Source organism: Loxodonta africana, chromosome 1, assembly GCF_030014295.1.
Source record: "Loxodonta africana isolate mLoxAfr1 chromosome 1, mLoxAfr1.hap2, whole genome shotgun sequence".
NCBI classification, from domain to species: Eukaryota; Metazoa; Chordata; class Mammalia; order Proboscidea; family Elephantidae; genus Loxodonta; species Loxodonta africana.
The window spans coordinates 29,531,795-29,559,605 of NC_087342.1; the positions used below are offsets into that span (position 1 = coordinate 29,531,795).

Consider the following 27,811-nt stretch of genomic DNA (forward strand, 5'->3'; position numbering starts at 1 on the left):
TATTTTTTCTGATAATAGCCATCTCTGTTGTGTGCCATCAAGTCAGTTTTGACTCGTAGCGACTCCATGTGACAGAGCAGAAGTGCCCCATACAGTTTTCTTGGCTTTAATCTTTATGGGAGCAGATCACCAGGCCTTTCTCCTGTGGAGCTGCTGGGTGGGTTAGAACCTTCAACCTTTTGGTTAGCAGCTGAACGCTTAACTGTTGTACCACCAGGGCTTCTTCATGAGCCCCTCTTGAAAAGGTAGCAAGAACCAGTCACCCAGGGGTGAATGCAGAAGCCAGGAAAAGGACTCACAGTGACAAAGAATGTGTACATATAGAACTAAAATCACGCAACCAGAAAAATGTGGCTCTGGAAGATATAACATGTATGCTTTGGCAATGGGGAAGAAAGCGTATCTGTGTGAGCGTGTATATGTTCTGAAGGAGGGGCCAGGGAGGATACGAGAGGCAATACAGGTGCGTTAACTTCCTTATTTTTCTTGGCAGGAAATGGATAGGGCAGATGCAGTAAGTAGATACTTTCTGTGATTCATACATCAATACAAAGCTGCTTAAATATTTGTTTTTAAGCTATAAAGGGAATCGACAGATGAACTGAAAATGAACTTACTTAGTGGGGAGAAGTCTTAAGTGTGCTAATGCCCTCGTCATTTATAACAGGGGTTCCTTAGATGGTCTCAAGTTACTAAAGCAAGGACCCAAGCAGAGTAACCAAAGACAACTGTTCTGACAAAGGTCAGCTATGGGACACGTGGCAGAAGTCAGCAACATGCTCCACGACAGCCTGAAATAATTTCCAGACGCCACAATTCCTCGCCTGGTGTTATACCCTGCCAGATAATTCTGAATAGATACACCTAAGTCTGCAGCAGTTTTTGCTTGTGGGCAGGCTACTTCTGGTCTACAGTCCACACACTTATATTCCATGAAATAGAACTTTAAGCACAAGTATTTCATATAATAGGAGTCCTGGTAACGCAGCGGTTAAGTGCTCAGCTGCTAATCCAAAGGTTAGTGGTTGGAACCCACCAGCTGCTCCCAGGAGAAAGATGTGAAAACCCTATGGGGCAGTTCTGCTCCGTGCTATAGGGTGGTGGTGAGTCAGAATTGACTCGATGGCAGTGGGTTTGGTTTGCTTTTAGGTATTTCATATAAAGTTATAAAGACAAACACCAGAAGAATTCAAAGCAGGCTATAAAATTCTCAATATGAGAAAGAGTATACAAATAGAAGGAAAGAAGGAAGAAAGAAAGGAAGGAAGAAGGAAAGAAAGGAAAGACAGGACAATTTATATAGGAAAAGATAGTAAACCAAGAAAGTGCCAAAACTAGAAAATCTATAGCATTACAGTACTAAGTCCAAGTGTGTCAATTTGAGTCCTCAGAGAAATAGGCACCAAGGTGGGATTGGATGTGCAAGAGATCTATTGGGGAAATGCATGGGAAGGAAAAAGGAGGAGTAGAAGTAGGTGAGAAGAGCCTTTGTACCGTGATGCAGGTCTAACCACCTATAAGAGAGGAAAGGAAAGATTGGGTAGGAAGAGCCTCAGACCTCTCAGCACAATTCTGAGACTATTTCAGCCAGTCTGTCGGAGAGTTCCGAGCAAACTTTGTGCGTTACTGGGACTCCTGCATCCTGGCTCTGGTACTCCTTGTGGGCTCAGTCATTGGTGGGAATGGCCCGCAGAAATCATGCCATCAGCATGAATGCTGTGGGGCAGCTGGAAGCCCTCAGTCAGCTCAGCCCTGCTCCCTGCTGCAGGTTCTCTTGACAGCAGATCTGAGCAGGGCACTTTCATGGCTGTCACACCAACCATATCTGCTATACCAATAAATGTTAATGACATAAACTCATTTATTTAAAAAAAAAAAAAAAAAAAGGACTCAGATTGGGTCATAAGATAAAACCCAGCTTGGTACCAGATCCCTTCCTCTAAAACAAAGGATTCAAAGATTAAAAACAGTATAAAGCCATTTTGGGCAAATGCTAACAAAAAAGAAAGGCAAATTATGGTAATAGTATCACTTGGTAGAGTTCAAGGCAAAAAAGTGCACATTAAAATGAGAAATGGGCTTGCTTTGGCACCACATAGACTAAAATTGGAATGATGCAGGTAAGGTTAGTGTGGCCCCTGTGCAAGGGTGTGGTGCAAACTCATGGAGCATTGGAGATTTTTTTGTTACATATATAATCCACTGCTGGGGAGTTGATTTTGACTCATAGCTACCCTATAGGACAGAGTAGAACTGCCCCATGGGGTTTCCAAGAAGAAGCTGGTAGATTTAAACTGCCAACCTTTAGGTCCGCAGCCAAGCTCTTAACCACTTCACCACCAGGGCTCTGTTACATACATATCTACCACGATAAAAAATAAAAGAAATTGAAAAAGGGTATGACTCCTGAAACATTAAGTGTAGGAAATAAAAGGAAAATTCCATGAAACTAAAGCTCAGTAGTTTGGGGAAGATGAATTTGACTCTCAGTGTGATGTACGTTGCAAAAGGAATCCCCCATTGTTGGCATTTAGATACGCACACTGTTTGCACATGATGTAAGAGAAAAAAGATTCCTTGAACCCCCGTCCAGGCTAATCCCCGTATTGAAGTTCTCGTTTTACACCTTATCTCTTTTACGTGGCACATATTACAAGATCCCTGGGTTCCCCATATGACCTCATTCATAATTAATCTCTGCAGCATTCCTTTCTTGGGCAGGTAAGTGGCAAGTGAACAATGATGTAATCTACCCAGGCCACCAGGTGAGTCAGCAGTCCAACCCTGCTCTACTGATGGCCAAGCCCTACCCCATGATACCTTCTGTTCAATAAAACGATTAATTAAACAGTCAATTACTTGCCCTGGTAGTTGCTCTACAAGCAGCCAGACAAGTTTCATGAGAGACATGAAAGGAACTAACATGTGGAGAAAATGTTTACCTAACACACGGGCCTCACCCCATGGTAAAGAGTAAGAGGAGGCCTGGATGAGTTTGGGGCTTAATAAATAATAACCACCTCTTTTCTAGAGTGAGATCCCTGGTGGCGCAGTGGTTAAAAGCTTCGCGCTAACCAAAAGGTCGGCAATTTGAATCTACCAGCTGCTCCTTGGAAACCCTATAGGAAAGTTCTCCTCTGTCCTATAGGGTCACCATGAGTTGGAATTGACTCGACAGCAATGGGTTTGGCTTTTCTCGAGTGAGAGACTTCAAGGCCTCTTTCAGTTTTGCCCTTCTGTTTGAGTGTCTTCTCCTTCTCCTATTTTGGAACTTCACTCACTCCTGAGTACCAGAACTTTTGCCAGAAGTTTCAGATAAATGCATACATGAATGGATCCAGGTTATTAAGGATGGGCAGGGTCCCCAGGATGAAGGCTACTCTGAGGCCCAGAAAGAAGGAGGATTAATTCCTGGGTTTTTGCATTGAGATCCTCTGAGAATAGGGGCCCAGGGCCAATGGTTCCTAAGTTTCTATTGAAGTCAGAACTGACGTCTCCCAGGGCAGTCTGGGCTTCTCCTGTCTTCTCCTCCCAAAAATTCCCATTGGTAGTGCCTTTCGTTCTCTCCTGGATATCCCAAAGGACCATCTCCAGCTGGGAGCTAGGGATTGTGTTTTGGTCCAGTTGACCTCCTACTGGGCTGTTACTCTCTTGCAGCCAAGCAAGGTGTGTGTGTGGCGGGGGGAGGCGATGGCACTACAGCTTTAAATCATTCCTATAAATCAAAAGTATGCCATCTTCCCAGTGGTTACATTTATTGCTTCTGGATTCCAATGCTGATCAGAGATTTACTTTTAACTTTTATTTGGTCATGGTTCTTGGTCAAGGCTTTATATAACATTGCAAACAATACTGTCTCAAAACCCGAGGACTCGAAAGCCTTTCATTCTCATCCCTCTTTTATCTTGCGACTTGACCTTTAGCTTATTTCCAACTGTCTGTCCCTTTCTAGCAGAAGCCTTGAGCATTGCTACCTACTTTCATTTTCTGATATCAGAACTCACCGCCTCCCTCCCTGTCTATCTATCGCAATAATGGCCCTGCCCCTTTTCTTCTTTTTATTTAAACTTTTTGGGAAATAATTTAAACTTGCAAAAAACCTACAAAAATAAAAATAATACATAGAACATCCACGAACCCTTTACACAGATCCATGAGCTGTTAACAGTCAGCCATGCATGCTTTGTCATTCGCTGCCTTGTCTAGCCATCCATCCATCTACCTGAAGTATTTTTGCCTGAGCCATTTGAGAGTAAGGGCACTCACCACGCCCCTTTACGTATAAATACTTCAGTTGTATTTCCTAAGAATTAGCATTTTCTCTTGCATAACCACGGTACAGTTATCAACCTCAGCTAATTTAACACTGATACAATAAACTTCATCTAATTCAGTGCGCATATCCCAGTTTCGTTAATTGATCTAATAATATGTTTTATAGCTTTTTTTCCCCTCCCATTACCATATCTAGGACCTGTAATGTATTGCATTACATTTATTTGTGTCTCTTTGTTGTTGTTAGTTGCTGTCGAGTCCATTCTCACTCCTAGCCACCCCACAGGACAGAGTAGAACTGCCCCATAGGGTTTCCAAGGAGTGACTGGTGGATTTGAACTGCTGACCTTTTGGTTAGCAGCCCAGCTCTTAACCATTGTATCTCTTTAGTCTTCTTTACTCTAGTACATTTCCACAACATTTGTCTTTTATGACATTGACCTTTTTTTCTTTTTAAGACTACAGGTCCTTTTTTTTCCAATAGAACATTCTTTGTTCTGTGTTTGTCTGACATGTCCTCATAGTCAGCTGCAGGTTCTGCATTCCCCACCAGAATACTACTGAGGGGATGCTGCGTCCTTCTCGGGGCATCACAGCTGGGGGCACTGATGCCTGTTTGCCCCTCAAGGTGCTGCCCATTCTCCGCTGTATGCCTCCCACTTTTCCCTAGTCACTAATAAGCAACCTTTGGGAGACACTTCCAGAGCATACACATGTGATGTGCCTCACCAAAATCCCCTCACCACCTGGATTTAACATACACTGATGATTCTTCTTGCCTAACCAATCTTTATTATGGTTGCAAAATGGTTGCTTCAATACCAGCATTCCCCCCGCTTTCATCAGCTGGCATTATACTGTAAGCAAGACTTCTCTCTTCCCTCTCCATTCATTTATTTGTTGCTTTGTTTGTTTATCTATCTGTTTATTTTGTTATGGAATCATAGATTCCTATTTTTTCCCCAATGGCCTAGAAATCATTCCTGTCCTTAATTACTTTGGCACCCAAATCATCTCAAACTCGGCCAGTGGGAGCTCCTTCAAGCTGTCACCCGTGTCCTTTTGACATCTCTTTAAGCATTTCCTTTACTTTTTGACATCACAAGATGTTTCAGTCTCATCTCATGCTCCACCCCTCCCCCTTTCTTCTAAGGCTGCCCTCGTCGCCTACTCAGCAGGGTGAATGCTTGAAGATGGTGCTTTAAGAGTAAAGAAGGAAAGGGTGCAAGAACGGCCACAGTGGTCAACACTTTCGGCCGGTACAGAAAGGCTCAGGGTAGGGCACATCACATTCTCCATAGCTGTTCCAGGCAGGTGCTCTAGACAGGGAAAGACGCTCTTGAACCATTAGACTCAACCCACTACAGTTATTTATTGTCTTCTAACACGTGCTGGGCACTGTGAGGGATACACAGGATAATAAGACATCATTTCAAGGAGATTATGGGGAAAGCTTGGTGGCTTGAATCCACCCAGTAGCATCACGGAAGAAAAGCTTGACAATCCACTTCTATAAAGATTACAGCCAAGAAAACCCAATCTACTCTGTAACACATGGGGTCTCCATGAGTCAGAATCACTCGACAGCAGTGGGTTTTGTTTTTTTCTTTATGCTCTGGTAGGAGAAACACACATAAACATAATAACCATAATACAACCCGGAAAGCATTTTCAGTGTGTTGTTAATGAGGTACATAAAGGGGCTGTAGGCATTCTGTGGTCAACAGTACTTACAGCTGGGCAGGTTGGAGAAGGCTTCATTGACATAACTTTTGAGTCCGAATTTGTAGGAGGATAGGATAGGATTAGGAAGAACAGTTTCCCTGGTGAGGTAACATGTGTATGAAACCCCAGAGGTCGCACTACTTATGAGCCCTGAATCAGATATGACTTTACAACTTCATGCAAGTGGACAAGTCCCCTGCTTGGTGCTATGTTGTTGTTGTTAGGTGCTGTTGAGTCAGTTCCATGTCATAGCGACCCTATGTACAACAGAACAAAACACTGCCCAGTCCTGCGCCATCCTCACAATTGTTATGCTTGAGCCCATTGTTGCAGCCACCATGTCAATCCATCTCTTTGACGGTTTTCCTCTTTTTCACTGACCCTCTACTTTACCGAGCACAATGTCCTTCTCCAGGGATTGGAGCTAGGTGCTATAAGGAACATCAAAGAAGTTCAGCAAGTGTGGGACAACAATCTTGCCTGATACCCAACTACAGGCAGAACTGTCCTGATGCCATTTGATTTCTATTTCAGACACAGATGAAACATGTCTCGTGTTCACCAAACTGAGCTTTCACAATGCAGTGGTCGGTACAGGACTAAATGTGAAGCTAATGCTCTACACAAGGAGAAATCCAACCTGTGCCCAAGGGGTCAACTCCACAGCACTTGGGAACTTGAACGTGACCAAGAAAACCACCTTCATTATTCATGGATTCAGGCCAACGGGCTCCCCTCCAGTTTGGTTGGAGGACTTAGTAGAAGGTTTGCTCTCTGCAGAAGACATGAACGTGGTTGTTGTTGATTGGAATCGAGGAGCTACCACTGTAATATACTCCCAAGCCTCTGGAAAAACCAGAAACGTAGCAAAAATCTTGAAGGAATTTATTGACCGGATGTTGGTAAGAGAGACATTCACTTAGATGATTCAGGCCAAATTAAAACTGACCCATTACTTGGAGATTTAAAATCAAGAGGCATCTGCAGTGAGCTGAGGGACAATTTTGCAACATTTTCCAACTCTGAATAAGCCCCCAGGGTGGTGGTGGTGGTGGAGGGAAGGACTGGAGGTAAGACCCAGAGGCATGGTTGTACAGTGCACAAGGGAATCCATCTAGGGGAGTGCCATCACCATCATAGGCCTTGTAGATTTGTTCATTTATTATGATAATTTTTCCAGCATACCACAGTACGGTGTCCTGAGGAAGGGGTATCACTTTCTGACTCACATAAAGGTGTCTCATGGTTAGAGAAGGGTTCATATAGGGGTTTCCTGGCTTCCATACCTAGTGCCTCCTCAACTTCTGTTAACTGTTTCTTTTGCTAGAAGTGTCAAAAGTTTCATGACCAGATTGTCCAAAACCAAAATTGTGACATATGGTCTGATGGAAGATCTCTTGTGTGTATAATTTATGCTTTTAGAAGACCTACAAAGACAAACCTTGACTTTTATTTAGTGATGGACCTCATGAATTGTCTAAGAGAGTCCAGAGTGGTGGCCACTGTGGCTATGGGTGGCACGGCTTTTGCATAAGCTTCCCATCTCAGCCAGAGCCCTGGGAAGTTGAATATTAAAATGCCACGTGACAGACTGTCCCAGCAGCCCATGGGCTGTGCGGTCCACCCCAGTCTACCTTCTCACTCTCTCTTCTCTCCCCATGGTGACTTTATTAACTGAGCCAGCATGAGCAAAAGGGAGTTTGTCAAAATGTAGCCCCATCCCCAATTTTGAAGATTTTAAGGATGTTTTGGCTTGGTTTCTAGCAGAAGGATGAATGAAGACATCGTGGCATAAAGGTTGGAGATGGACAGACTGGCTTTGAAGCCTTCTCTGCCCACTCCCCAAGTGCCTGGCCTCGGGCAGATTACTTAAACTCTGAGCCTCAGCGCCTCATTTATGAACCCAGAATATTATTTACTTTGCAGGGGTTTCATGGCATGGAAATAAGAGAATGGATGCAAGGTCCCTAGGAATGTTTCTCCAAAGTCAGCAGCTAGAAAATTTCTCCGAATGTTGTCAATTCCTTGGCCTCTCGCAATCTATAATGACGGATCTCTTGAAATTCCAGGTAGAAGGAGCTTCTCTTGGTGACATTTACATGATTGGAGTAAGTCTAGGAGCCCACATATCTGGATTTGTTGGAGAAATGTTCAATGGGCAGCTGGGGAGAATTACAGGTAAGCCTCCTGTGAATGGACATGAGGTAGCAGCCTGGGCAAGGTGCTCAGCGCTCATTACGCAGGCAATCCAAGTGCTCAGGTCCCAAGCCAGCTCTTCCAGTTTCATAAACTCTCTGAGCGGGTGTCCCCTTAAGCAATGGAAGATCATAATAATATTGACCTTGTATTATTACATAATATGTGCGAAAAAACCCTACAACCAAACCCATTGTTGTGGAGTCAGTTCTGATTCATGGCAATCCCACTGCTCCATAGAGTTTTCTTGGCTGCAGTCTTTCCAGAAGCGGATCGCCAGGTCTTTTCTTCTGTGGTGGTGCTGGGTGAGTTCAAACCACCAACCTTTAGGTTAGTGTCTAGCATAAACCACTTGCACCACCCGGGGACCTGGCACTTTGTAAACTATATTGTTGTTGTTGTGTGCCAATGAGTTGATTCCAGTTCATAGCGACCCTATAGGGCAGCGTAGAACTGCCCCATAGTGTTTCCAAGGAGCGGCTGGTGGATTTGAACTGCAGACATTTTGGTTAGCAGCCTGAGCTCTTAACCACTGTGCCACCAGGGTTTTGTAAATCGTGTTTGTCACAGAAAAGACTGGTGATGACTTTATTTCTCTCATAACCTGGGGAACCAGCTGTTTCCCATGTGGATTTCATCTTCGTGCCCCGGGCAGATACTCTTCATTTCATGCAGGTGAGCTTTAACTACACACCTAGTTCACATCAGTCCCCAGAAGGAGCTGGAGTCTTAGGACGGGAAAGTGAGACAGGGATTTTGATGGCCGGGGCGTACTCTCTGAATATCGTCTTTCAAGCCAGAATGGAATGAAAACACTCAGAAACGCAGCAGGTCAAACTCCAAACAAAGGTTCCCTTGCTGGGTCCCCTTGTCTGGTGTCTTAGTAACTTTCCACAGCTTCCAAAGAAGAATTGAAGGAGCTTTCTCTTTCAGAGACTCGAGGCTTCTCGCATTCATACCTGCTCCATAATCCACCCTCACACCAAGATAGCTACTTCAAATCTTGAAAATCTGGAAGGTAGAAGTGGATGGAAGGAGGGGAGAGGTAAATGATTGAAACCAACTACGTTTGGGAGGTAGACTCCGGAGACGCAAGTCTGAACGTGCTACTTACCTGCACAGGTAGCTCTGGGCAAGCCATTTCTCTCTCTCTCTCATGCATACACACACACACACACCCCATCGACTGGCATCTCCTCTAGCCCTGATTCTCAAGGTCACATTTTTTTTCCTTGATGGTTTTTCTCACTTTTAACCCCAAAGACCAAGGCTGCCCTCATCTTCTTTATCTGCTTTCCTAGGGAAGCAAAGCTCTTTTTAAGTTTAAAATTTCATTATTGTTATTATTATGTTTTAGAAACAAATGCATCCTCACGTTTTTAAAATATTTCCTTTTGGGTACAAAAGGACAAATGGCTCAAATTTGCCTGTGTCCCTTACCTGTTGGGAGTTCACCTTCTGGCAGGTAGGACTTCTCCTAGGGTTATGTTCGAAAGCTGACCAGCTCTCAAGAAAGGAAAAAGCCTTGATTTGGAGCATTTTCCAATTCCCATGGTGTAAATACTCTGGCCACAGCTGATTTCAAGCTGCTAACATGACCTCACTGACCACAAAGTTTGGGAAGAAGCAGGCACAGAGCACACTGGGCTCTAGTGCTGTGCTGGCGGGCTCCAGCCTACCACTGCCTCGTTTTATCTACCCTCTAGCTGCACCCCTAGATGCCCAGCACAACTATGGTCATAACTGCTTTGAATATGAACTGCAGCTTGTCCTGGTTTCTGGCCATGGACATTCCCCAAGCCGGCCTTCCTTCCACTCTGGGTCCACGTAGCTCTGCTCTGTGGCCTGGATTCAGCCGGCGGTGCACGGCCTCAATTTGCTGTCTCCACCGACATCTCTGCGTTCTCATCCTCCCATTCCCAAGGTCAAGCTCAGCTGTCTCCTGGAGCAGCTTCAGGGGATAAAGCCTGTCCCCTCCCCACTCACTTCCTACTTTCTGACCTGGGCCCATTAGAATATGGGGCGGAAATATGGCTAGTTACCCCAGGACACAATTTTCTCCCAACTCCCTAGAACTGAAAGGTTCTGCTAATTAGCTGGTATCATCTGTTAATTAGAGGCCTGGTGGTGGGATGGCTAAGTACTCAGCTGCTAACCAAAAGGTCAGCAGTTCAAATCTACCAGCTGCTCCCTGGAAACCCTGTGTAGGCACTTCTACTGTAGGGTCTCTATGAGTCAGAATCGACTTGGCAGCAGTGGGTTTTTGGTTTTATCTGTTAATTGTCTAGCCCTATTTTTTTTTTTTTTTTAATGGCTGCTTCATCTCTTCCGATTCCCTTTCTTTCTTCTGCCCGTCCTTTTGCTCTTTCTTTTCAGACACCTCTCCTGGTTTTACTTCTTCAACAAAGTATGGCAGAGGGTGAATGGATTTTAAAATATTCCAGTGCTTACATTACTTGATAATATATTATATTTGCTTTTCAAACTTGAGTGTGTGTACAAACCCCCCTGAGGTCCTGGTTACAATGCCAACTTGCTGAATTGGAATCTTTGGGGCTGGGGTCTGGGAATCTATTCATAACCAGAAGATGCAGGTGGTTCGAACACCATACTCTGAGAAATGACCTTAGAGCTATGCTGTCCAATACAGTAGCCACCAGCCACATGTGGCCAGTGCAAATTGAGATGTGTTATAAGTGTGAAGTACATACCAGATTTCAAAGACTAAGTACAAAAAAAAGAGTATACAGTATTTCAATTTTTTTATACTGATTACATGTTGAAAAGATAATATTTGTGATATACTGGGTTAAATAAGCTGCCCCGGTGGCGCAGTAGTTAAGAGCTCAGCTGCTAACCGAAAGATCAGCAGTTTGAATCCACCAGGTGCTCCTTGGAAACCCCACGGGCAGTTCTACACTATTCTGTAGGGGCGCTATGCATTGGAATCGATTTGATGGCAACAGGATTCATTTTGGTTTTTGGGTTAAATAAAATGTATTATTAAAGTGAATTCTTGCTGTTTCTTTATGCTTTCTTTAAGTGGCAGATAGAAAATGTTAAATTACATATGTCACTCACATTATACTTCTGTGGGACAGCACTGCCTTAGAGAATTCACGGTGACCTGGCAATAGGTCAAGAGGACCTGGAAACAGCATGCCAAATGTTGGATGTCTGTCCTGTACAGACGGCCACGGCTTTCACCAAATTCTTAAACTACTTAATGTTGAAAAAACCCAAGGATCACTATCTGGACAGTCTTCCGGTGATCTTAAAGCAAGATTCATTTGTCTACTCTGTTTCTATTCTATAATAATCTTAGAATCTTCTGGATTCGGACTCACAAATTCTGTTATTCTGAAGGTGTTCATTTTACCTCCATTTTACAGAAAAGATTCAGAGAAGTAAAGTAACCTGTCCGGGGTCATAGAGCTGGTTAGTGCTAGATTTGGGGCTCCATGCCACCTGCCATATTTGTCTGATTCCCATGTGCTCTGCCCTTACAGAGTATATAGCTTTTTAGGGCAGCTTAAATCTCATTTTTGGCTGACATCTCAAGCTTATAATTTGCCACGGCTTATCAAATCACTCAGGAGACTGTACGTCCAAATTTGCCTGTGACAGTCCTGATTTGTGCCTTTTGTCCCGGTATGATTATTATAGCACCTTACCATTCTCAAAATTCCCCTGCTCTGGACGTGATATGTAGTGAGCTTGTATATCGTCTACAGACATGGAGGCTGCTGTAAACTGGGGCTCTCAACTTAATTTTCTTAGGCAAGAAGTGGTGCTGTCTTAGGTGAGGAGGGAGGGGCTTACCCAGCAAATTCTTTCCAAGTTTCTCATGTTGTGTTGAGAATATGCCGTGGGCTGGGGTGCCTGCGTGCTGATCTAGCTCCTCCCACATCAGTTTCGGTTGGGAGTAGACAGAAGAGAAAGAAATACTGGGGAATAAAGGAGAAAGGGATAAGGAAAGGAGAGAGATAAACTAATGCCCCAAGGAAGCAAAAGAGTCTTAAACCAACTCATGGCTGGCATTCCCGAAACAGATTGCCAGGTCTTTCTTCTGAGGTGCCTCTGGCTGGACACAAACCTCCAACCTTTCTGTTAGCAGCTGAGCGCATTAACTGTTTGTGCCAGCCAGGAGCTCCTAAGAGAGCTAGAGAGAGGAGACATGGAGAGAATGAGGCCAGGCCCAGGAAAGTTGAGGCAAAAATGCTACATCTTGGATTTTATGCATGACACCAAGGGATGGCAGGTGTCACCTAAAATGATAGCCATAGATTAAAAACGTCAAGCCTCCTTCACTCCAGGTAGGTCTCTACTAATCAGAACATCTTTGAGCCTCTGGCTTTTAATTTTTTATTTTGTGGTTACAACAAAATTTTTATTTTGATCACTTGTTTTTGTAGCTATTTCATAGGGATGGTGAGGAACACCCAGCTAACACCGGCCAAGGGCAAGAAATCAGTTCAGGCATTTATGGGGTGGGATGATTCTGCAGGACTGACATTCACTTTATTTCCCTCCTCAGTACCTGGCCTGGCCAATGAGTCTCTCCCTTTCCAGCCTAGCTTTGCCAAACTCGGTGTGTGAAACCAAGATCTCAACAGCCAGAGCTGGTTGTGTTGTGAGGCTGTGTGACACTGGTCAAGATACTTGATCTCCCTGAACCTCAGCTCATTCCTCTTTCAAATGGGACTAATAATAGCTACCCCGCCTTCCTCACAGGCAATGAGGATCAAATGAGCTAAATGAGTAAAACTGGAAACTTTAAAGCATCGAGTGGACACAAAGGCATTTTATTAATAACAGAAGAAAGGGTTGAGCGAGGTTTCTGGATCATCAAAAACGGGAGAGATAAGTATACCAAACCAAAAACCAAACCCACTGCCATTGAGTTGATTCCGACTCAAAGCGACCCTATAGGACAGAGTAGAACTGCCCCATAGGGTTTCCAAGGAGCGGCTGGTGGATTTGAACTGCCAACCATTCGGTTTGCAGCTGAGCTCCTAACCACTGTGCCACCAGGGCTCCAAAGACAAGTATAGTGTTTGCTTTTTTTCTCTTATGTGCACCATCTAGGCTTTTTCCCCCGAAAAGCCAGTTTATTCTCCCCACCTTCCTGCTCCCCATATTTGTTGGCTCCCTGCTGTTAGCTCTGCACAAGGTCCCAGCCTCCTGATGGGATCTGCATGGAGCTCTCAGGTGCACTGCCAGGGCAACCATCTGCACCGTGGGAAAAGTCTGCAGGGCGGCGGGAAGGTGTCCTGACAAACAGGATGGGAATGTGGGCGCTTGCCCACCGACGGTGCCCTGCAGCCTGTGAGCCACCTCATGGGGAGCGATCAAAAGCCCGGCTGCAGGTGACTCATGGCATGGGGCTGCCAAGCTGACTCTGTTTTCTTTCCAGGTCTTGATCCTGCGGGCCCTTCATTCAACGGGAGACCTCCCCAAGACAGATTAGATCCCAGTGATGCGCAGTTTGTTGATGTCATCCACTCTGACATTGATGGTAACGTTCCTGTCCTGGTGGGTCAGTGAACCCCCAGATTCCCAGACAGTCTCACCCTGGGGCATCGCCACATAGGGGCGGGTCAGGCCTCTCCAGATTCCCTCTCTTCTTGCTGGGCAGGGCTCCAAGCCCACAGAAATGTTGAAGGGACGTTAGTGTAATGCAGGCACCCAGGATCTCTCTCTGGGTCGGAGGTATTTTCCCATCTATTGTCATTTTTAAAGTGATCATCCATCCAATGAAGAGCAGGCCAATGTGGACTCCATGCGCACAGATGTTTTCATATGTGTGATTTCATGTCTGGGGTTGGGTACATGTGGAGTTGGAGTGACATTCAAGGATGGGTCCGAATAACTAGATGTCTGGGAGAAGAGCTGGAGCAGGCCCCGGGGAGGACTGAGGGGACAGAGCAGAGCAGGTATTAAATTGTACATCCTTTTTCTGATACAACCACCTGAAAAATCCTTGACGACCCTACTGTGGGCACTCTGGTGGGTATGCAGCAATAGTTTGTCTTAGAGGAAACTTTTCTTTGTGAAACAGCTGCAGTCTTACAACGGAGATAATAAAGTATTGCATGGCTTAAATGTACCATCACAATCCCATGCTTGATGGGCTGGCCCAGTTCGTTTGTTATTCTTGGTTAGAAAGTGAAATTTGAAAAAAAGAGTATAAACGTTGCAATCAGGCAGTTGTTAGTTGCTGTCGAGCCGGCTCTGGCTCATGGCGACCTGATGTATAACAGAACGAAGCATTGCCTGGTCCTGTGCCACCTCCATGATCTTTGATATGTTTGAGCACATGGTGTTAATCCGTATTTTCAGTGCCTTCCAACCTGAGGGACCAAGCTTCAGCCCTATACTGGACCATGTTCTGTTGTGGTCTGTGAGACGGGGACTCCAGTGCCAGGTCTTGCTCTTTCTAATGGTGTCATGTTAGTTCTTTCACTTGTCTGACCCTCAGTATCTTCATCCATAAGTTACTACACTGAATTTACTAATGGCTACTTTGCAGACGTTGTGAAAATCAGAAGAAAGGTATGTAAAGCAGCTAGGATCATGCCCACAGACGGCTGTAGGTTCTCAATATATAGTAACTATTATTACCATGGAGCCCTGGTGGCACAGTGGTTAAAGAGCTCAGCTGCTAACCAAATTCCAATCCACCAGTGGCTCCTTGGAAACCCTATGGGGCAGTTTTTCTCTGTCCTGTAGGGTTTTATGAGTCAGAATCGACTTGAAGGCGATGGGTTATTATTACCATGATCAATACAGGCACACATACACTTAAATGTGTGTCTATAAATAATTTTTTTTATCAAGCATTTTACTGATTATTTTGGCATTACATCGTCAAAGAAAATAAACCAAAACCAAACCCATTGCCTTGGAGTTGATTCTGATGCAGAGCGACCCCTACAGAACAGAGTAGAACTGCCCCATAGGGTTCCCAAGGAGTGGCTGGTGGATTTGAACTGCAGACCTTTTGGTTAGCAGCCAAACTCTTAACCACTACACCACCAGGGCTCCATTAAAGAAAATAAGGAGTTATTAAATATATCTACACTTTTTTTGAAGGCCCATTTTCTACAAGTGTTTCCAATCATTTCCATCATGGACCCAAATTTTAAAGATTTTGCCTATTAACTAATTTGCATTTAAATAAAAATTCTTTTTTTTCCATGTCTTATTCATGAAAGACTTACACAAATATAATGGGAAGTTTAAGAAGAATTTCAGCCAAATATGAAGAAATATGTCATTTTATCAGCCTTGCAGTGAATGAAAGGCGTCCTGGTGGTGCGGTGGCTAAGTGCTCAGTTGCTAACTGAGAAGGTTGGCAGTTTGAGCCCCCAGCTGCTCCACAGGAGAAAGATGTGGCAGTTTGCTTCCATAAAGATAACAGCCTTAGAAACCCTATGGGACGGTTCTACTCTGTCCTGTAGGGTCGTTACGAGTTGGAACTGACTCGATGGCAATGAGTTTGGTTTGGAGTTTAGCGGTGAATGAGTGACCAAACTTCCTTTTAAGTCTTCGGAAATATTGGAAGTAAATTCCACGATCACCTTCCGGTCTCCTAGTTAGAACTCATTGCTTCATAGCTACTAACTGGCGGTGCAACTTTGGACAAGACATTTAAATAGGTACCATGGGAACAGTAATAATACAATCCCTGTCCGTATCCTGCAGGCAAATGAGTGATGAGTGATGAAAAACACAGAGTGGTGTAGAAGCACGGTGTGTGTTTGTTCTTTTTTAGCACTGGGCTACAGAGAGCCACTAGGGAACATAGACTTCTACCCAAATGGAGGGTTGGATCAGCCTGGTTGCCCCCAAACAATATTTGCAGGTAAGTGCAGATACTTCTTGTAAAATTGTTGTTAGGCGCTATACCATGTTGGTTCTGACTCATAGTGATCCCACCTACAACAGAACGAAACACTGCCTGGTCCTGTGCCATCCTCACAATCGTTGCTACGCTTGAGCGCATGGTTTCAGCCAATGTGTCAATCCATCTTGTTGCCTGTCTTTCACTGTTCTTCTCATCTGGAGTTGTGCCACCTCAGCAAATGAAGGTCCTGAAAACCTGACTCCATCCACGTCATTAAGGTTGACTGTATACTTTGAGGAGGTAGCTCTTCCTCAGTTGTATTCTGAGTGCCTTCCAACCTGAGGAGCTCATCTTCCAGCATTATATCAGACAATTTTTTAGAAGTAGATCACCAGGTCCTTCATCCTAGTCTACCATAGTCTGGAAGTTCTGCCAAAACCTGTCGACCATGGGTGACCTGCTGGTATTCGAAACACCAGTGGCATAGCTTCCAGCATCACAGCAACCTGCAAGCCACCACAGTACGACAAACGGACAGATGAGTGGTCTGTTTTAAAAAAGGGCATATTTAAAAAATCTGATATTATGCTACCTGGTGTAGTCCTTTTTTTTAAATAAAAAACAAAATTTCCTGAGATGATAGAGGTGCTATAATTATAAAATATAAATAAAAATTATAAATCAAGTACATAATTTTTTAAAACCATAACCATATAAACCAAACACTGGATGGTAATAAAAGCTGCCTTGACTGCTAAACCAGCAGACCAGGCCATTATTCAAGCATAGGAATTCCTGCCACAATCTTAATCTGATTTAATCTTTTCTCCTACCACTTGCCAGCATGAATTCTTAAAACCCCGTAAACCAAACCCATTGTCACTGAGTGGATTCTGACTCACAGCGACCCTACAGGACAGAGCAGAACTGCCCCCGTAGGGTTTCTTAGGCTATAATATTTACAGAGAGGAGCCCTGCTTCCGTAAAGATCACAGCCTTGGAAGCCCTATGGGGCAGTGCTACTTTGTCCCATAAGGTCACTACGAGCTGGAATCGACTGGACAGCAATGATTTTTTTAAAAAAAACTTTACATAAGCAGAATGCCACATCCTTCTCCCGTGGAGCAACTGGTGGGTTTGAACTGCCGACCTTTGGGTTAGCTGCCAAGGGCTTAACCACTGCACCACCAGGGCTCCTCATGAATCTTTAGCTATGGAATCAAGAATGCAGAAGCTGTTGGCACTTGAAGCCGCGTCTGACTTCCAGTAAAAAAAAAAAAAGGCATATGATATATTGTGAGTGTGTATAAAACGGGTGACGCAGTGTGGATGCTCTGATGTTCCATCTCTCCTTTTACGTCCCAGGGATACAGTACTTCAAATGTGACCACCAGAGATCCATGTACCTGTACCTTTCTTCTCTGAGCGAAAACTGTACCATCACCACGTACCCCTGTGACTCCTACCGCGATTACAGGGACGGCAAGTGTGCCAGCTGTGGCAGAGCACCAGGGGAGTCCTGTCCCACCGTGGGTAAGCCCAAGCAGCAATGTCTCCTCTCTTCAACCAAGTCCTCATGTGTGATGGGAATGTCAGCACCATTTTACAGTCTAAAAATGGGCCTGGAAATTTTATCTTTTAGGAAATCGATTTATTCAGATTTTTCTGCCCAGTTTGTTCCATAAACTGCTCTGGAGCCTCCCAATAATAAAGTGTTAAAAAGACATCTGTATAGGTGTCCATCCAGAAAGTATGCAGCCTCCATGGACACTCTATGCTAGTACAAAAAGGAAGGCTCCAGAAGTTTCCAAGCTGAGCCAAGGCAGCCTTCTTCCATGGAGGCAGAAACACCCCTCCACGCACACAGCCTCTCTGCTGTGGGTCCAAAGTTAAGCCAGTGACCCTCTTGCCAAATGGGTCTTGCAGAGTGATCCCCTTCAGCAAGGCATGACTACCAACACCCTCCTTCTACGCTCTGGCTCTTGCATGCCTGTATGGGGTGGGAGGTGGGTAACAGATACTGTGGATGCTGCTTGGATGGTGGCTAAGGGTCAGCACGAATATTCTAGATGCTAAAGACTTTGAAAACTAGATGGTCTTGAGAATTTTTCAATTGTTTCCAAAAGGAAAAACTCAAGTTGATATCAGGGCATGCTATGGACAAGTGGTTCTCAACCCTGATTGCACAACAGAACTATCTAGAGAGCTTTAAAAAAATACCAATGCCTGGGCCTCACCCCAGATTATAAAGTCAGAACCTGAAGGTCATTCCCTAGGGGTGGGGACAGAGAAGAGGGAGCAGCCCCACTGGTCTGCATTCAACCTCATTGCCTGCAGGCATGGACCTGAAGGAGGACATTCACCTGTTTGGTGACAGTCACATGGCAAGCCCAGGTTCTGTGTAATTTAGGGACCCACTTGCAGCCTTTCAGGAAAGCATATCACTTTGCAAGAGTGATGCTGTGTTAGGTATAAACCTGATCTGTTCTAATGCACAAGATGAATGTATTGCTGAAAAACATCACTGCTATTTTTAGTCCACACCAATGGGTGCCACTACCCAGTCCCCCACCCCTGCTGCTGAGATCCAGTGCTGGGTAATGTAACGTCAGTAGAAGGGGAAAACGCCATGGCAGGGGCCTTTGGCAAGCATCAGCCCTTAGGGGTAGGGTTAGCCAGCAAGACGTGATGGGTGCTGGGGAGACACCTGCCCTGGTGGCCCTGCAGGTCTCCACCATGGAGGGACAGCAAGGGAGGTCATGGCCAACTGTCTCCTTGGTGGTGGTTGCATTCAAACTCACTGTTCTTGCTACCTCCCCAACTGCGTTTACATTTATAGAACACATGTTAACACTACACTTTCCCAAATTGTTTTATAGGCTATTATGCTGATAATTGGAAAGACTATTTAAGAGAGAAAGACCCTCCGATGACTAAAGCATTCTTTGACACAGCTGAGAAGAAACCATTCTGCAGTGAGTGGTGAACATGGTTGCTTGGATTTGCACAGTGCTTTTACTTTGGAGATGGCTAAGTCTCGGCTTTCTGGCTACTTCTTGGCAAATAAGGGCCATGGTGAAACAGCCAGATGGCCCTTGGTCAAATCCTGATGCTACCACATAATAGCTTGGTCAAGTCATTTGACCTCTCTGAGTCTCAATGTCCTGACTCAAAGTAAGGACAATAATGCTTTATCCTGGATTGTGAGAATTAAAATCTCAATAGATCATACTTGTTAGCTTCCCTGGATGGCCACCATGATCACAAAGTCCTTCCAGCAAATTGCTTGATCCTCAAAAGACCTGAGAGTGGGGCTAGGAAAAACAGATCTATGGGTTGGTTCCAGCTCCAGAGCAACCATGGTGACCTTCTACAGACTTTGAGAGGATGCGTATTCCAAATGGGAGCTAAATGGGGGCAGTAGACAAGTAGGTACCCTGGAAAGCCACAAAGAATTTGCCTGGGCAGATGTACGTGTTGCAATCTGGCCTCTTTTCACTTTTCTTGGGAGCAACCCTTATGGAGGAGGTTGCAGGTTACTGGCTTTCTTTTCTCCTTTGGAGCCATGTGTGACAGCTTAGAATTTTGGCATCTGCCTGGTCTACAAGGGGCAAGCCTCTGAGCAATAATAGACCATGAAATGGCAATGACACCTGGATTGACCTTATTCCTTCATGGGATTGTCATCTCCCTGGGACTCTTTCCCCTTCCCTGAAAGCCTGGCTAGGAGCTAGGGTATATGACTACCATGATGGGATGGCCATCTCCCCCAAACATCCTTGACCTTAGGGAGCAGAGTGGGGAGGAGGAACAGCTCTCTGGATGCATCATGTATTCTCGCTTATTCGACAGGAATTTACTGGGTGCCCCCAAGGTATTAGTGCTGGGATTACAGAGAGGAATTATCACTCCTCCCTCATTATTGTTGTATATTATAGTTTTATCTTTTTTTTTTTTTAACTGCACGAGACATTATTGGCTGTACCCACACATTTACCACTTTTTTTGATGATCATTCTTGCTTTTTGTAAATACAGTAAAGTGTGCTGAGCAGGGATGGGGGAAGTCCAGAGCATGAATGGAACTCCAAGAAGGGAGACCTGACTTAGTGTGAGGGCCGGGGAGCCCTCTTGGCTAAGACCTGAAGGATGAGTTGGCAAAGGGGGCAGAGCAAGAGTGTTCCAGGCAGGGAGAAAGGACCAAGAGCAAGGGAGAGCTTGGCAGTGCAGAAATTCAGATGGCCTAGCATGACTGGGGAGAGATGAGGGAGGACGGGAAGACATTGTAGAGGCTCTTGTTGGCCATGGTGAGCCTCCATGTGGCCACCTAGTTGATTTATTCTAAAATGGGCAGGGATTGAAGTGAACCATCCATATGCAGTAGCAGGCCATGAACCTCAGTTAATAATGTGGAAACACTGATTCGATGATGATTCAGAAACATGGCGACTGGATACCATTGACCTCTGCTGTCGCTCAGGCCACGTTTACCGAAGAGGAGCCAAAGGACTTTGAAAATCCTGCCCTGGATCTCCGAAGAAACTGGAGAGGAATAGAAGAAGCTTGATTGTTAGGGAAGTTGGGTTTTTAGGAATCCTGCTGCCTGCTTCCAGGGAGCAGTTGGGAGTACCTCTCTCTTACCATGTTCTTTCCCTGTTTTGCAGTGTATCATTATTTTGTGGACATTATAACTTGGAACAAAAATGTAAGAAGGGGATCTATCACAATCAAATTAAGAGACAAAGATGGAAAAACGACAGAATCCAGAATCGATCAGTAAGTTGAGCTGGGATAGTCTGCAGCTTGCCATTTCCCTTATGCTCAGCAAAATTAAATCCCAAATATACCAGTTTTTAAACTTATAGATCTGTACTACAAAAGATATGAGTGTATGCATTGCTTAGTTCTTTTCCCTGGCTCTTGATCTCCCAGGCTCTTTAAAAATGGAAGTGGTTCCATGGTTTTCTTTCCTTATCTTCCCCTTCCTCCCTTTCTTCCGTTATTTCAATATTTAATTACAAAAGTTATCCACGCTTGTTGCAAAGAATTTAAACAATAAAGGAGTATGTAACATAAAAGTGCAAGTTCTTTCCTCTCCTCACCAATCCCACCCCCAAGGGCACCCCACCACACACTCATAGGTCAGAGGTTTGAGTCCACCAGAGGCATCGCAGAAGAAAGGTCTGGTGATCTATGTCTGGAAAATCAGCCCCTGAAAACCCCGTGGAGCATAGCGCTGCTCTGACACACGTGGGGTCGCCATGAGTCAGACCCAACTTGACGTCAACTAATAACAACTGTATAAATGACGCAAAATCTTATTTTAGTCAGGTTTGCAAGAGTCACCACCAATGGGAGAAATGAGGAAAAAAGGAAATAGTTGTTCTGTTAAATGATAAAATTATGGGTATTTTTCTCTTTTTTGCAAAGTAAACTTAAAAAGTTAGTATTACCTTTGTAATTTAAGATAAGGGAAATTATATTGGAGCCCGTGGCCTAGTTTATCCAACCTCTCCAGACTATGGGTACAGAAGGGGGTCACATTCAAGGTCATAATCTGCCTGGTGATCCATTTTCCATTTTTTAATTTCATTCTCCCTGTTTCCACGTTTTTTATTAACTATGCTTTTTAAAACCTTTTTTAAAATTGTGATATAACTCACATACTATGAAATTCTACTCTGTCCTACAGGGTTGCTATGAGTTAGAATCAACCTGACAGAAACAGGTTGGTTTTAAACTGTACGATTCAGTGGTTTTTACTATATCCACAAGATTGTACAATCATTATTGTTGCGTGCTGGCAAGTCGATTCCGACTCATAGTGGCCCATAGGACAGAGTAAAACTGCCCCATAGAGTTTCCTAGGCTCTAATCTTTATTGGAGCAGATTGCCAGGCCTTTCTCCCATGGAGCTGCTGGGTGGGTTCGAGCTGCCAACCTTTCGGTTGGCGAGTGCTTAACTACTGCACCACCAGGACTCCTTTTGTGCAATTATTACCACTATCTAATTCCAAAACATTTTTATCACCCCCCAAAAGAAGCCCCACATCCATTAGTAGTAATCTTCCCTCCCTCTACTCCGGGCACTAATTGCTCTCGAGTTGATTCTGACTCATAGTGACCCTACAGGACAGAGTAGAACTGCCCCCATAGGGTTTCCTAGGCTGTAATCTTTAAGAGAGCACACCTCAGGGTCTTTTCTAGTGGGGAGTGGCTGGCGAACTGGAACCCTGGGCCTTTCTGTTAGCTGCCTAGTACTTTAACCATTGCACCACCAGGGCTCCTTATTTCCACTCTAGTCTTTATTATTTCCTTGCTTCTCCTTGCTTTGAGTTTAGCTTATTTTTCTTTTCCTTATTCTTAAGGTAGATGATTAGGTTATTGATTTGAGATCTTTATTTTTTAATATAGGCATTTACAGCTATAGATTTCCCTCTAAGTACTGCTTTATCTGCATCCCATAAATTTTGATATGTTGTTTTTCTCATTTTCATTAATCTCAGAGTATTTTCTAACTTCTTTTGTGAGTTCTTTTTTGACCCATTGATTATTTAGGATTGTGTTGTTTAATTCCCATGTTTGTGAACTTTGCAAACTTACTTCTGTTATTGATTTTTTATTTCATTCCATTGTCATGCATCCTTCAAAAAACACTCTAAGATCTTTTGCTCCTATAGTTTTTATTGCTGTTAAACAGCTGAACAGGAGGCTTCAGGTTGAATGTGTGAACCTCATCACACAGTTCTCTATTTGAAACATCATCAGGGTGATATCCTGTCCTTGTTCTGGAAGATTTTGTAGGAAGTCGAGCTGCTGTGGCCATGTATTAACAATTTTCCCCTTCCTAGAACAGGAGTGGAGCCCTGGTGGTGCAGTGGTTGAGAGCTCGGCTGCTAATCAAAAAGGTCAGCAACAGTTGGAATCCACCAGTTGCTCTTTGGAAACCCTACCGGGAAGTTCTACTCTGTCTTATAGGGTCAAGCGTTTTTGTTTTCTTAATTTTTTAGAACAGGAGTCCTAAGAGGTAGACTTTCTTTTTCCTTTTATGGCTCATTATTGTTTTTGGTAAGGAGCCTTGGTGGCACAGCCGTTAAGCCCTTAGCTGTTAACAGAAAGGTAGGTTGGAACCCACCAGCCCATCCTCGGGAGGAAAATGAGGCAGTCTGCTTCTGTAAAAATTACAGCTTTGGAAACCCTATGGGGCAGTCCTACCTGTCCTATAAGGTTGCTATGAGTCTGGATTCACTCCAAGGATATGGGTTATTGTTTTGGTCTGAGCCTTGATGTTTTCCTAGCCCCATCTCGGCTGTTTGAAATCCCGTAGTGAAACACTTGGGCAAGTGCTTGCCAGGTATGTTGCTCGAGTGCAGTAGTTTGAGATCACATTTCTTACACTTAGGCACATATCTGTACGGTCTTTAACAATTCTAAGAGCCCTGGTGGCGCAGTGGTTAAGAGCTTGGCTGCGAACCTAAAGGTTGGCAGTTGGAATCCACTAGCCACTCCTTGGAAACCCTATGGGGCAGGTCTACTCTGTCCTATAGGGTCTCTACGAGTTGGAATCGACTCCACAGTGACAGGTTTGGGTTTGTTTTATTTTGGTTTGGTTTTAACAATTCTGAGAAGTATTTGGTTTTATAATTTCATTGTTTTACATTTCCATATGTTTTTTCTGGCCATTAGCGATCGGAGCCCCAGCAGGGCACTTCGAAGTGCAGGAAGTGACTGCCTAGCCCCTTGCCTGTAGGGCAGGTGTGCCCTGGGTCTGTGGGCTGCAGCTCCGTGGGGAAGGTCACCAGGAGGCGCTACATCCCCAACTCACTCTTCAGGCCCAAGTCCCCTGCTTGCCAGTCTTGCCATCCGCATGCTGTGCCACCCTGAAACTGGAGGGCCTATGCTGTGGGGACCTGGGAGCCACCTGCAGTCGTGCCCTAGGGTTCCCAGCACATGCCCCTGAAACGTGTAGTTTTTCCTTTTTTTTTTTGATCCTAGGATCAATTTGCACTTTCCCTGCCCCAAGCCCTAGGGATCAGCCGTTCTCCGGGGAGCCATGGTTCCTTTCGAGGAAGGGTATTTAGAAACCAAAACCTGGGTACATTTTAGATTCATTTTCTTGGTTGCATTTCTGCCCTCTCTAGAACTTAGACACGATTCCAGAGGGGCTGGGATGACAGACACCTCCTCATACCTACTCTCACCCCAAACGAAGGATTCATTTCTAGAGCAAGCTGACTGTTCCTGTACCAGGGAGGGTCCTCGGTTTTCCATGGCTTACTCCCCCAAGCAAGCCAAAAAGACACAGACCACCTCACCTTAAGCTCAATTTGGGTTTCCAACTGTAGAAAACTTCTCCACACGCTTGGAAAAAAGTATCAGACCCTGGGATTTAGCTATCTGAAGGTTCAGCATGAGAGGCAGGGTGGAAAAAAACATGTCTAGGCACAACTTCTCCATTCATATCTAGTTTGGCTCAAAAGATAGCAAGTACATTTATCCCTGATCTGCGTTCCGTGTACAGAAAACACACACATGTGTACAGCAACGTGGTTTCATGGAAAGGCCCCAACTTTGAACTTAGATCTGGGTGTGAATTTTTGAGCTTCTATATAAGCTCTGTTACCCAGGTGAGATAATCTCTGTGAGCATTTGTTGCCTTCTCTGTAAAAGAAAAAACCAAACCCATTGCCATCGAGTCGATTCTGACTTATAGCAACCCTATAGGACAGTGCAGAACTGCCCCACAGGATTGCCAAGGAGCAGCTGGTGGATTCGAACTGCCGACGTTTTGGTTAGCAGCCGTAGCTCTTAACTACTGCACCATCAGGGTTCCCTCTCTTTAAAGTGAGGATAACAATACCCACCTGGCAGAATTTTTCAGCAGATTGAAGAGCTGTGTCAAGAGACTGGCATGCAGTGGCAGTCAGTAACGGCATACCTCTCTGAGGCCACAGCATGTCATCATCAGCGAGGAAAGCAGTCCTGTGGAATCCAGAGGTCTTTGCCTATGAAAGTCAGCTGGTGGTGGGTGCGGGTCAAGTGGCTGCCCGATTCCAGTACCAGTTCAGTTGATTCTGACGCATGGAAACCCCATGTGTGTCAGAGTAGAACTGTGCTCCACAGGGTTTTTTCCCCAATGGCCGTTTTTTTTTTAAAGATTGCCAGGCCTTTCTTCCAATATGCCTCTGGGTGAACTCACACCTCCAACCTTTTGGTTAGCAGCCAAGAGCATTAACCCTGTGCGCCACCCAGAGGTTCCCTGGCTACCTGCTTACCGGTGATTTATAGATTGCAAAACTGTTTGCTATCATTATCAGATCTATATCTACTTTAAAATATTGTTTCTTCCTTCCAGTCAACCTGCAACATTTCAGAAATATCACCAAGTGAGTCTGCTTGCAAGATTTAATCAATATCTGGATAAAGTGGCAGCCATTTCCTTGGTGTTTTCTACAGGAAATGTTATAGGCCCGAAGTACAAGCTCAGGATTCTCCGCATGAAGTTAAGGTCTCTCGCCCATCCAGAGCGGTGAGCGGTAGGCAGGGCTTGACAAGCCCTTGTTTTCCAAAGTTGTTGTTGGGTTTTTTCCAATCTGCTTGGTGTGATGTTTTAACAGGACTCCATCAGTCACAAGGAGGGAAGTGAAGGGCTTTCCAAAAATAGGCTTGATAAAAACAAATAGTCCGGTAATCCAAGAAAGTTATACTGGTATATGCTTAGAGGTAAATGGCCTGGAATTCCGAGAAAATAATGTTGTTATATGCTTAGCGTTATACGATTCCTCCCTAACCACTTACGCTGCCGGCAAGTTGAAAATTTCTTGAAAATTTTCCAAGAATAGAAAAGAAAGCCTCAGTTAGTTTGATAAACTGATAAAAGAGAGACTAGTATAAAAACCAAATCAAACCCGTTGCTGTTGAATCAACTCCACCTCATATCGACCCTATAGGACAGAGTAGAACTGCCCAATAGGGTTTCCAAGGAGTGGCTGGTGGATTCGAATTGCTGACCTTTTGATTAGCAGCCAAGGTCTTAACCACTGCACCACCAGGGCTCCTAGTATAAAAAAGGTACAGAAAAATTGGTATGTTTTATTCCATTGATACAGTATAAAAGTACTGTATCAATGTTAAATTTGATAACTGTACTGATAACTTGTTCTTAATAAATACACACTGAAGTATTATGCAGTGAACAACTCCATCCAGTCCTCACTTATCAACATGGTTAGGTTCCAAAGACGAGGTTGTTATTCAAAAATGGGCATTATGCAAAAGTGGAGGTTGACCACATCAGATCACAAAACAGAGGATGACTACATCATTACATAACTGCCAAAATAACTGCCAAACCACTGAGAATCATAGTCCAGCCAAACTGACACATAATCTTAACCATCACAGCTAGCATTGCTCTTGCCTCATACCTTGGTGTTTGTTACTGCCAGACGTACACTGTTAATGCAAAAAGTAGTTGGATAGATTATTTTCTATTGTCATAAATTCGGAATGCCTGATGAGAGACTTGATAAGTAAGGAGCAGGTGTATTCTCAAATGGTTCAAAAAAAATAAACAATATGTGTGTGTGTACAGAAAGAGAGAGATTGAGAAAGAGTGAGGGAGGGAGAAAGGGAGGAAGGAAGAAGAAAGGAAGGAAGGAAGGGAAACAATGATTTTGTTTTTAAAGTACAGAGCTGTGTTCCTATGTATGTTTTGTGACAAATGCCACTCCACCATGCAGTCCTAGCATCCAATCTACAGACAGAGATAGGCAGTGATGTTAGCTGTTAATACTTTACATTTATGAGTTCTTTCTTCTTGGTTCAGGTACCCTAACACATTTGATAATAAGTTTCTTCTAAGAGAATAGTCATTACATCTTAAAAATGTGGGCCTTTCAAAATACTTTTTTCCTGATTATCAAAGGAATACATGTTCATTTTATAAAATCTTGAAAGTACAGAAAGTGTCAAGAAGCAGAAAATGATAACCTATGTTTTTTTTATAGCGTCATTATTCAGAGGTGAACACTTATTTTTGGTTATTTCTTTCTAATTTTCTTTTTTAATTTAGTTGAAGTTGTGTGGTAAATAAAAGTTTCATCTTGCTTTTTTTGTTTTGTTTTGCTTATATCATAAGCATTTTATTGTATTGTTAGAGATATCGCTGAATAATTTCTTTCTTAGGGATACTATAGAAGGTATTTTTCCAGAATGTGGTGTTCTTGTTATTGCGTTGACGAAGATATTTTGTCTTCTTTTCACAGGCCTCAGTTGTGCCGCTACGACCTTGTACTGCTGGAAAACACCGAAACAGTCTTTCAACCTATTCCCTGCCCAAAGCTGCTGATGTAATGTTGCGGGAACACGTGGCACCGGTGACATCAAGAAAGCTACAGCGACAGGCTTTTTAAAAGCTGCATGTCGCCTTTTCCACAGGCACAAAAAATACAGAAAGACCAGGACTTTTTTTCAGCAGTGTCCTATGGATGTCACACTGCAAAACATCAAACACCCTTGTGATTATAAAATCACCCTGGGACGGGAGCACCTAACTAGGGCAGTCAGAAATAGCCAGGCTCCCGATGGCACACTGCTTGGTTTGGCTGTGTCCTGAGGCCTCGTTTGTTCCGACCCGTCGATTCGGCTGCCTGTCACATGGACAGTTATGCCCGATGCTGTGGGTCGGGTGTCTTAAAGGGAAGGACTGGCTGGAGACCGCACTTTGGACTTGACTTCACATTCCTGTGGCATGTTCTTCCAGGTC

General features: G+C 44.2%; 1 protein-coding gene and 1 non-coding gene across 2 annotated transcripts; both read left to right on the forward strand.

Annotated features, from left to right (window-relative positions):
- Positions 1-2,080: 2,080 nt before the first annotated feature.
- LOC111751463 (U6 spliceosomal RNA) lies at positions 2,081-2,183 on the forward strand. Its single transcript, XR_002786581.1, has one exon. It is a non-coding gene; the product is annotated as a U6 spliceosomal RNA (small nuclear RNA).
- Positions 2,184-6,527: 4,344 nt separating this feature from the next.
- LIPH (lipase H) lies at positions 6,528-27,399 on the forward strand. Its single transcript, XM_010592986.3, has 9 exons — positions 6,528-6,902; positions 8,070-8,178; positions 13,613-13,714; positions 15,974-16,063; positions 17,411-17,578; positions 18,925-19,020; positions 20,709-20,820; positions 25,400-25,573; positions 27,312-27,399. The coding sequence occupies exons 1-9, from the start codon at positions 6,615-6,617 to the stop codon at positions 27,397-27,399; spliced, it is 1,227 nt and encodes a 408-aa protein (XP_010591288.2). The 5' UTR covers positions 6,528-6,614.
- The last annotated feature ends 412 nt before the right edge of the window (positions 27,400-27,811 follow it).